Raw genomic sequence first — 10811 nt, 5'->3', positions numbered from 1 at the left:
ATTAAATATAATAAAGTTTGCTGTATATAAATTATACCTCAATGAATCAATTTTTAAAAATCTACTTTTAAAAATATATTTAAAATCTTAGTAAATAAACTTTTAGTGGATATTTACATTTTATAACTGAACCATCTGTTTCACAAGAGCAGTCTCGGTAACTGGGACACCTGTCATAGTGACTACCAAGTCTAAAACATTGAATTCACTTTTTTTTCTCTGAGACCTTAAAATAAAGAGACCAGGTAAATGGCACAATAACTGGAAATCAGGGCACAGGGAACATGATCAGCAATCTGAATAATGAAATTCGAAAGCAGATCCTCTCTCTCTTTTTTTATTTTTATTTTGTATTTGTTCTAACTTGTTGTACATGACAGTAGAATGCACTTATACATTTTGATAGACTATACATAATGCAGTCTAATCTTTCATTTTTTTGATTATACATATTGTAGGATCACATTGGTCATACAGTATACATGTACATGAGGTAATAATGTCACTATCCTTCTTACCCCCATATTCCTTCCCCTCCCTTCAGTCCCTTCTACCTAATATAAAGTAACTCTATTCTTCCTTATCCCCATCACTTATTGTGAATTAGCATCCACATATCAGAGAAAACATTCAGCCATTGGTTTTTTGGGGTTTTGCTTATTTCACTTAACATGATATTCTCTAACTCTATCCATTTACCAACATATGCCATAATTTTATTCTTCTTTATACCTAAAATATGGAACCAGATCCTCTCTCTTAAAGTAGTTCTTTGCCTGTTAGCTTCCTAAGTCCCCAGATATCATTATCCTGTGATAAAAAGATTGTTGAGATCTTACAGAGTTAGAACGAAAGGAAGTACTAAGGCTAGACTAAAAGAGGCAGAAATATCCTTGAACCCAACCACCATCTGCAATCAGATCACTTACTTGAGCTCCAGAATACAGAGAAAATTTCCTCCCCAGGTCTTTCAAACCATTGCCTCAGTGCCTGCCAGTAGTTCAGCAATGCTGCTAAACCAGCAATAGACACCCACCGCCACTCAAGTCCAAGTCGGCACTTTGTTTACCAGAGTTTACACCTAGTATGTGCCAGCTGAACTTTTCTTCCTACCAGTCCAAAATCAATAGCCTTTGACAGAGAAAACAGCAAACCTTCCACTTTACGCTCTATAAAATCTCACATGCTCAAATATATTTGCACCTTACCTTAGAATCACTTGAAAGATCTCTGTGTTCTGTTTGCAGCAGACCTGTTCCAACATGACATGCCCTAAACTGAGGTTATATCTTAGCCAAGGTGTGTTTCATCACATACTTCCCTTGTATCTTCCGTTGACATCATGCTACTGCTGGAAAAATTTAGGGGAATTCTTGTTCTTATTAGTAGTCATACCCTGCAAATTACCCATATAAATATCATTCAGAATTTTCTTTTTTCACTCCCAACCCTACTGAATATCATCTATTTAATTCACCTATTAGTTCTGTTTTCTTGCTGAGAGTTCTACTATATTCAATTTAGAGAAAGACAAAGGGAATGCACATGGAAATAATTTAAATATAAAACATCTTAATGTATGATCTATTGAAATGTATAAACACATTCTACTGTCAAGTACAACCAATTAGAACAAATAAAAAATTAATTAAATGATTTTAATAGTTTTTAAAGCTTTCTAACTAAATAGACTTTTTTTTAATTGGAGGAAACTAGTCAAGGTTTAGGCATCCTCTTTTGGAAATTATTTATCTATAGGAAATTTTTAGAGAATGTGTTCTTAGAAGGGCACAACTACCACCAAATGCAGAAATAAAATGCAGGTCACAATGTATAAGCTTAGAAGTAGAGGCCACAGACAAACTCCTGAACTGTCCTTATCCCATAGAAAGCTGTGCTTAGTGCAGACACAGCTGGGCACTGTGGTCAATGTTCTGTAAAGAAGGCCCCGTGCTACTGTAATGCCCTATGTATTTACGGGATCAACAGAAACACTTATGTGACCCTAAAACAAAGATAACTCCACTGTTGGTTGTAGCCTGTACTGTTCAGCTAACTGGGACCTACTGAGTCATCTCTCTGCTGAATAAACTGAAAGGAGCCTCAGAAACAAGGACATCCCTATGTTTTCCTTATGAAAACTGACACTTAAGGGATGGATGCATTTTTCTTTCCATGGTTAGTCACTACCTGGGGGAATAGTGAAATACTATTTGAGGCAAGTCTCCATTTTAGTAGCAAGAGATAAAGTTCCTTACTATATGTCTCAAGGCCCTACCCACATTCAAGGGTGGGGCCATTTAAGGCTGAAAGAGTTCTATCACTTCCCTTGGAATTTAGCATGACTAATATTTCCTGCCTCAGAATAATTTGCTTCACAGATGTCCAAAGTTGCTATTCTTTCATTCTTGTAAACTTTTGAGTTATTAATAGTTTCCAGCTAAATAAACCTGCTAGGATTTGGATTGAAAATAACTAACATGTTAAGACTTTCAGCCCACAACCAGAAGTGCTGCTCAGTTTTCTTAGCTTATTTTAATTCAGCTGATTACTCACAAGGATAACAACATCTTTTTGGATGTTAAGGGTTTCCCTTTCTGACAATCACATGGTAAACACTTGTCTTAGTTGAGGACCTTGGGAAACTGACTCTAAGATATAAAACTGTGTGTAGGGTTAATTTGCTGAGGGCATACCCTCAGGATTAACACCAACGGTCAAGTGAAAGAAGTAGATTTAGCAGGAAAAATTCTTGAATTATAATAGAGTCACAACAAAGGTTAATCCTACAAGAAGCTAGAACTGTCCTTCAGGGTTGTTGGGCCTTGAGGCAAGGGTTCCAGTTCTGTGTTCCACCACAATTACCAGCCATTGGTATAAGCTGCCTTTGCACATGAAGAGGGTGCATGAATGATGATGAGGGCGCTTGCCATGACTGAAGACCACTCCCAGAGACACTCTTAGCTGAGAAACGTAACTACCAGTTCTCCCAGCAACATAGAGGATGAGCATCTGAGAACTGAAGGAGGTTCTGGGTGGCTCGTTAGAGCATCTACTGCATACCACTCAGAACACTAGGGTTTTTTAAAAAAGCTTTTGTTAGTGGATTTTAATGTTAAGTAATAATGGGCTCTCTGGGGTTGTAGCTAGTGTTAGAGCACTTGCCTTGCATGTGTGAGGAACTGGGTTTGATCCTCAGCACCACATAAAAATATATGAATAAAATAAAGGTACTCTGTCCATCTACAAAAAAAATTTAAAAATACTTCATTTTAAAAATGGGCTTCATTTTGACATATTCTTACATGCATGTAATATTTGTTTTACTTCAATCTCGAGTATTTCCACTTTCCCTCCTGACTCCAGCCCTGCTCCTTTCCTTTATTCTAGTGATCTTTCTTTAGTTTATTCAATGTTTTTTAATTGGTGCTTCAAAGATATATTTAAAATTGTGATTCATTGCGATATATTCATTTTCCATCTTGATCCCCTTTATCTCCTCCACTGTTCTTCCTTCTGTCTTCATGGAATCACTCCCTTTTAAAAATTATTTCTCTCTAGCTTCTGCATTGACTTTTTGAGTCTGGGTTTTTTCAAGTAGCATGATGTTCTCCAACTCCACCCATTTACCAGCAAATGACAAAATTTCATCTTTATGATTGAGTAAAACTCCATTATTATATATAGCACATTTTCATTATCCTTTCATCTGTTGATGGACACCTGGGCTGATTCCATAATGTCATTATTGTGAATTGTGCTGCTATAAACATTTATATGAATGTATCATTATAGGATGATGATTTGGTTTCTTTTGGATACCAAGGAGTGGAACAGCAGGGTCATATGTTGGTCCCATTTCTAGTCTTTTGAGGAATCTCCATACAGTTTTCCACAGTGATTGTTATTATTTGTAGTCCCATAACAATATTATTATCTCTATCCTTAATGATTTCCATTCTAACTGAAGTGTGTTGAAATCTTGAAATAACATTGATTTGCATTTCCCTGATTCCTAGGAATATTGAATGTTTTTCACATATTTGTTGGTCATTTTTATTTCTTATTTTGAGAAGTGCCTCTTTAGTTATTTTGCCCACTTACTGATCTGGTTATTTATTTATTTTGTGTTTGGTTTTGCTGTCAAGCTCTTTAAGTTCTTTGTATATTCTGAATATTAATCCCTTGTTAGAAGAATACCTGGCAAAGATTTTCTCCTATCGTGCAGACTCTCTTTTGGTGCTCTGGTTTTCTTTGCCATCCTATTTTATTTCTTGTGCTTTAGGAGTCTTGTTAAGGAAGTTGATACCTGTTCCAGTAAGTTGGAATGTTCTCCCTATTTTTTCTTAATTCAGACTTTTTTCTCCTTAACTTGAGTACTGTTCTAATGAGATTCATTCATTCACTCATTCTGATGTTTTTTCATCTCTTTTGTATCTAATATTTCACTAAGTATTTTCTGGAGCACTGGCTTAGTGGTCACAGATTCATTCAGTTTCTGCTCATCTTGGAAGATTTTTTTATTTTATTCTCAATTCTCAGGAATAACTTTGTTGAATATCACAATCTTGGTTGGCACCCACTATGTTTCATAATTTAGTATATGTTATTCCATGTCCTCCTGACTTTTAGAGACTGAGATGAAAGATCAGAAACAAGTCTAATTGGTTCACCTTTCCATGTGTCACGCCATTATTTTTCTTGCAGCTTTTAAAATTCTATGCTTACTCTGTGTATCAAAGATTTTTAATATAATGTGTCTTGGAGAGGATTGTTTATTATTTTACCTCTTATATTTGCGTTCCCACCACATCTCTAAAGTTCAGAATTTTTTCTGACATTTTTTGCACAGAAAAGGTTGTGTATTCTTTTAGCTTGTATCTTGGTGCCTTTTTCTGAGCCAATGATTCTTATGTTTGATTTCTCAATGTTATTGCAGATTTTTTAAATATTTTGGTTGTGGTCTCTGCTCTTCTTTATTGCTGACTTTGTTTTCAAGATTATAGACTTTCTGTTTCTTTGAGGACTGAAAAATCTGTCTCCTATGTGATCTAATCCATAGGGGATGCTTTCAACTGAATCTTTAATTTGTTTTATTGAGTCATTTTTTCCCACCTTTTCTGCTTGATTCCTTTTCAGAATTTCTATCTCCTTATTGAAATGTACTTGTACTTCCTAAATTTTCTCTCTTCGTTCATTCCTTAGAATTTTTTTTTAATTCATTGAGTATTTTGACTATGAACTTTCTATATCAGTGACTAGGGGTCAATAACTCTTATGATAAACATACAATTTAGGCCAAATGAGATTAGATAATGCTTCAAAAATAGACATTTTCTTCTCTGGGACCTAAGATAGACACCATCCCTGCCAGCTTCATTTTCATTTCATATAAAGAAGGGGGAGATGTTGGGGGCTCTGCCATTCGACTATACCAAGATGGCACCAGGCAACCAGCCAGAAGTTGTTTGGATCACATGGGTGGTGAGGAAGTCGGTAAACATAGACACACCCAAGTGCCTGGGAGATATAAACTGGATAAGGCCATATTTAAAATTAACAACTGAAGACCTGTTTCACCTGGAGCACAGAGTAATGGAACTGGGTATCTATAAACTGACACCTCTGAAACCATGAGCACCAAATAAACTTTTCCTTCTCTAAAATCATTCTTGTCAGATGTTTTGGCCATAGTAACAAAAAAGCTAAACAACACACCCCATTATTTATTCAATATTTTTTTCTGAATCCTGTTCTGGGATTCCAATTATGTATTAGACTTCTTGATCTCTTCTCATAAATTGTCGTGTTCCTCGCCCGCAAGAAAGCACGACACAGGAATCTTCCTTCAGCAGTTTAATCAGGACCTTATTATTATAAAACCATGGTTTTTCTTCTTCTCCTCCTTGAGCCGAATTCATACACTTTTATACTCTTGCAATAGCCAATCTCCTCCTGCCACTTGGCCTATGTTCATAGGTGCTCCCATTTGTAACAGTTGGCTCAACCAAATATGGGCTTGTTTACCTAGAAAACACTTCAGGAAACCAGCGCCATCTTATCATGGCGGCATGGCGGCTCGCCACAACTCCCCCTTCTTTATTTTATGAGCACATTTAATATACAACTAGTGACCATTTCACAATTACCTTGACACTTTTATCTTACCCAATTTAGTTTTTAAAGAAAAATTTAGACTCTGTAACATAGTACAATACTCTTAACAGTTGTTTAACCATAATTGGATAAACCCCAATTTTTAAGATTAATTGCTCTAAAGAAAAAAAACTTAATAGACACAAAGTTAAGAGTAAATTAGTGTTTCTAAGAAATCCTTGTCATTTTACCATATAGATTAAGCTTTGGTTTATATCAACACATTAGTATTTCACCTTAGGAAAAACCTTTAATAGCTTTAGCTGTCTCACATACACACAACCAACTTAGTTACACAGACTTGTTGAAACTTGCCCTTTACTTACACACAGACTTTTTTGGCACTTACTTAGACCCTCATGTATTCCATCACACAGGCACTTTCTTACCCAGAAACATTTTCTTTTCCTTTTTATTAAATATATTTCCAAACCCAGAACCTTTTATTCTCTCTTTCCTATCTGTTGATCCCTTTTTGTTTACATTCTGAAACAACTCTTATGAAATTTCTGAATTTAGATAAATTGTTCTATTTTAATAAGATTAAATATTTTGTTGTTTATAGTACTGTAATTGAAACACAGTTGAAACTTTTGGGACCCTTTGTATATAGAATTCCACTTGTTAGGACATAACTCTTAGTAATCTTGTTTTTAGTTTAGTGATGACACAAAGCAAGTTTAAACCCTTTTATTTACCAACCTATGAAAACACCAATAATGTTTAAGTATGATACCCCATGGAATTTGAGGAATTAAGAGTACTTGATGTTATTTAACAATGAGCATTTTAATTTTGCAAATTAATCAGATGTCACCAACAAACACATTTGAGTAATCCCATACATGTTAACTCTAGTTCACTTATTCTGTAAAAACCAAGAAAGCAGACAAGTGTCCTGAACAGTATTTGTTGTCTCTTTCCTGTTGAAGAAAAGTCCTAGGAACAATTGATATTAGACATTTTATTAACATTGATATTTTATTTGCTTGACCACCTAGAGACTTGTGAGTTATTTTCAAAGACATTTTACTTTCATTAGTTTACCCAATTTGAATAGAACCTTTAAATCACGTGAATTAAAAGTATCTGGATCCATTTTTAAATTTTAATTGTAGGAGCGCTCAGTTTTGATACAGACAAAACATGACACCAGACAACACGACATACAAATAACACAAAATCAAAGGCCTTGTAACTTTATAGGTGAATCTCCATTGCAATGTAACAGATATTTAAAAACTCTAGTTGAATAAAAATAGAACTGATCAAAAAGAAAAAAAAAATCATTAACCTAGGTATTCAGGATCAAAATTATGAGCTCAAAAATACAGCATTAGAGAAAAACAAAACAAAACAAGAATCCTAGAGAATGAGTTAGTTCTGTGTAGCAGCCCAGAAGTTTAAAACGGACACCCTTTTTTTTTTTCTTTTTTTTCTTATCTTCAGGTTACCTCCCTTTCCCGCTGAGACCGCTGCAGCCTACATTCCAATGCAGGCTTCAGCAAGGCCAGGCAAGGGGGAGGGAGGATCACCCAGGACTTTTTAACCCTTTTTCTTCCTGCTTGAGAAATCAGGTTAATAGCATTTCTGCATTTTCTTGTACATTGTTCATATACTAATTGTTTAATTAAAGGCATAGCTGCATCAGCATTCCCGAAGATCTTTCCTGCTGCATCTACCATTCTAGCCACGAAATCTGAAAAAGCTTCTGTGGGACCTTGGGCAATTTTTGTTAAGTTACCTCGCACTTCTCCTTTATTAGGAATTGCTTTCCAGGCAGCAATGCAGATCTGATTAATTTGTTCATAAACCTCTAATGGAAAGCCTGTTTGCTGATTGGCAAATCTGCCCTGCCCCAGAAGCATATCCACATCCCAGGCAGGTTTGCCCATAGCTTGGTTGCATGCAGCCTGTTCATTGGCCCCCTCTAACATGAAGGTTATCCAGTCTAAATATTTACCCGGGGAAACACAAGCTTTCACTAAACCGGCCCAGTCTGAGGGGGTCATGCAGAATCTATTGAGCCCCTCTATTTGGGCAATAGTAAAAGCAGCATCCACACCATAAGTGCGGACAGATTCTGCTATATTCTTTATCGTTTTAAAGTCTATGGGTTCTTGATGTCTTCCCCCATCATTGTCCTGGAATACAGGACAGGCAAGGCCCCAACTCTACATGGGTAGCCCTCCAAGCTGCAGAGTTAAAAGTTCTACCCATGCCTGGAACCCCTCCCACATATGGGGGAGGATCATAGGCTAGAGCTGATTCCTGTTCTTTCTTATAGTCCTCCTATCTAAAATCTTTTTGCCTCTTAGTTCCCCCTTCTTTTAACCTCACCTTCCGTAAGTGCTGCGTTAGCTCTTTCACTTCCTCATCACCATCTGATTCTGACTCCCCTGTTTCTTCTGGTGTTCTAAGGGCTTTTAAATCTGGGTATGGTCTCCTCTTTGGAATAGCTCCATAAACCTGCTCTCCTGCACTATGTTTACTGGAAGTACTCATAGAATCCTCAGACTTCTCCTCATGTAGTTGTTCAAGAACTTTCTGTCCTTTATGAATAGCTTCCTGACATCTACCATCAAGAATACATCCTTTTATTAATTTCCATAGTGGTATTACCCCTTTCTCCAATTGTCCCTGCTCCTGAAGGAAATCCAAATCTCTTCCCAACTTATCCCAACTGGCAGGAGTCAAGCTTCCGGAGACAGCAAACCATGGGGCCGCTTTATCAATTCTTACAATGAATGTTTGTAAAGTACTGCGTTTGACCCTGAGCTCTTTGGAGCGCAACAAAAAATCTAAAGGCTGTATTAATGAACTAGATGGAGAATTGTCCATAATGAAAGCAGCGTTCAGAGCAAGCAGAATGAAAGTGAAAACAAGTTATCTTTCTTTGTTGATCGACTATGCAAGGTCGATTATATTTTTCTTTGTTGATCGACTATGCAAGGTCGATTATATTTTTCTTTGTTGATCGACTATGCAAGGTCGATTTTTGCTCTCTCTTTATCTACAGAGGAGCGCCCCACTATGTGTGGACCCCACTTACCTGTGGTACTTACCAGTGCACCCCCTGACCACTGAAAGTTCTGATTCCCGGGTTTCGGCACCACTTGTCGTGTCCCTCACCCGCAAGAAAGCACGACACAGGAATCTTCCTTCAGCAGTTTAATCAGGACCTTATTATTATAAAACCATGGTTTTTCTTCTTCTCCTCCTTGAGCCGAATTCATACACTTTTATACTCTTGCAATAGCCAATCTACTCCTGCCACTTGGCCTATGTTCATAGGTGCTCCCATTTGTAACAGTTGGCTCAACCAAATATGGGCTTGTTTACCTAGAAAACACTTCAGGAAACCAGCGCCATCTTATCAAGGCGGCGTGGCCGCTCGCCACAATAAATCATTTAGTTTATGTTTTCTTTTTTCATATTTTTCTATTTGTACTTGCTTTCAAAGAGATTTGTTCCTGTTTTCTAAAATCTCCAAAATAATCAATTTCACATATTTGTCATATTGATTATTAATATCATATTATGTGTTATCTCATCAATGCTAAAATTATTTTTCTTTAATGTTGGGACTTCTGATACCAAGATAATAACAAGTGAGGAAAGCTGCTACTACTTTGGCAGAGGTAATTTTTATGCTTGTGTCAAGGAGATATAGAGCTAATGTTACATGATGGAAACAGAGAAGAAAATGTCTATTTTTGAAGCATTATCTAATTTCATTTGGTCTAAATTGTATGTTTATCATAAGAGTTACTGACCCCCTAGTCACTGATATAGAAAGGTCATAGTCAAGAATTTAAATTTACTTTGAAAATCAAATCCAATTTTCATAATGACATTTGTAGTGAGCTAGTTTTGTGACTCTTGTGGTAGATAAGCTCTTGATTAGAATCACACTTTCCTTGAAGGCAACCTGTAGCATCTTTTATGAGAACAAAGTGACAATCAGAGTTAAAATAACTATGATAATTAGTACCCGTTCTTGAATGCTTAGAACTTGCTGATGGGATTGTAATGACTTCACAGAATGATCATTTGCCGATGTGAGGACAAAGTCAAATTTTTACAAAGCTGGGATCTACACAGTTTGAACTACTAGTTCAAGGGACAGTTAAGTATCAAAAAAGACCTATGAGAAGAATGCATCTGGGAGAAGGAAAGACAGTGGATTAGAGGAAGGATGCACTCCTCAGCAGTTCCTCAACTCAAAATTTACACATATACTGGTTCTCAGTGAGGTCAGTGCATAAGGGAGTTCACTGAACTCAAACATTGAAGAGTAAAATAGTCATAGAGACACAGAAAGTCAGAAAATTTGAAGGTAAAATTTGAACCTTATGTTAGAGAACCACCAGCTTGACCTTCGGTGGCAGCATGCAAGCTGCCAGCCCACTGCAGAGGGGAGGGGGAAGCACAGGCAGAGAGGAGAGTATGGGGAATAAAATAGGCCTGGGGGAATCTGGGGAATAGAGAGGGAGGCTGATATTAACTGACACAGAGGTGGTGGGGAAGATTGTTGGGCGATAAGTGATCAAAATTTCTTGGTCAACAGGCTGAAAGTCTGGCGGGAACCAGAGAGCCACAGCTGCAGGAAGCATCTTCAAGTGGCTGCACAGCAGTGAGCAGAGTGGGAGATT

The 10811-nt window shown here is 36.8% G+C and overlaps 1 protein-coding gene across 1 annotated transcript in view; it reads right to left on the bottom strand.

Annotated features, from left to right (window-relative positions):
- The window catches only part of LOC124986112 (selection and upkeep of intraepithelial T-cells protein 8-like), a 262170-nt gene extending 260889 nt beyond the window's left edge, over positions 1–1281 (bottom strand). Inside the window, exon 1 of the mRNA XM_047554647.1 lies at positions 1209–1281. Coding sequence (XP_047410603.1) covers positions 1209–1264 — 56 coding nt within the window. The 5' untranslated portion in view covers positions 1265–1281. The remainder of the gene's footprint in view (positions 1–1208) is intronic.
- Between the last annotated feature and the right edge of the window lie 9530 nt (positions 1282–10811).

Source organism: Sciurus carolinensis, chromosome 1, assembly GCF_902686445.1.
Source record: "Sciurus carolinensis chromosome 1, mSciCar1.2, whole genome shotgun sequence".
Lineage (NCBI taxonomy): Eukaryota > Metazoa > Chordata > Mammalia > Rodentia > Sciuridae > Sciurus > Sciurus carolinensis.
Note: the sequence above shows the minus strand (reverse complement) of the source record. Positions and strands in the feature narration are given on the sequence as shown.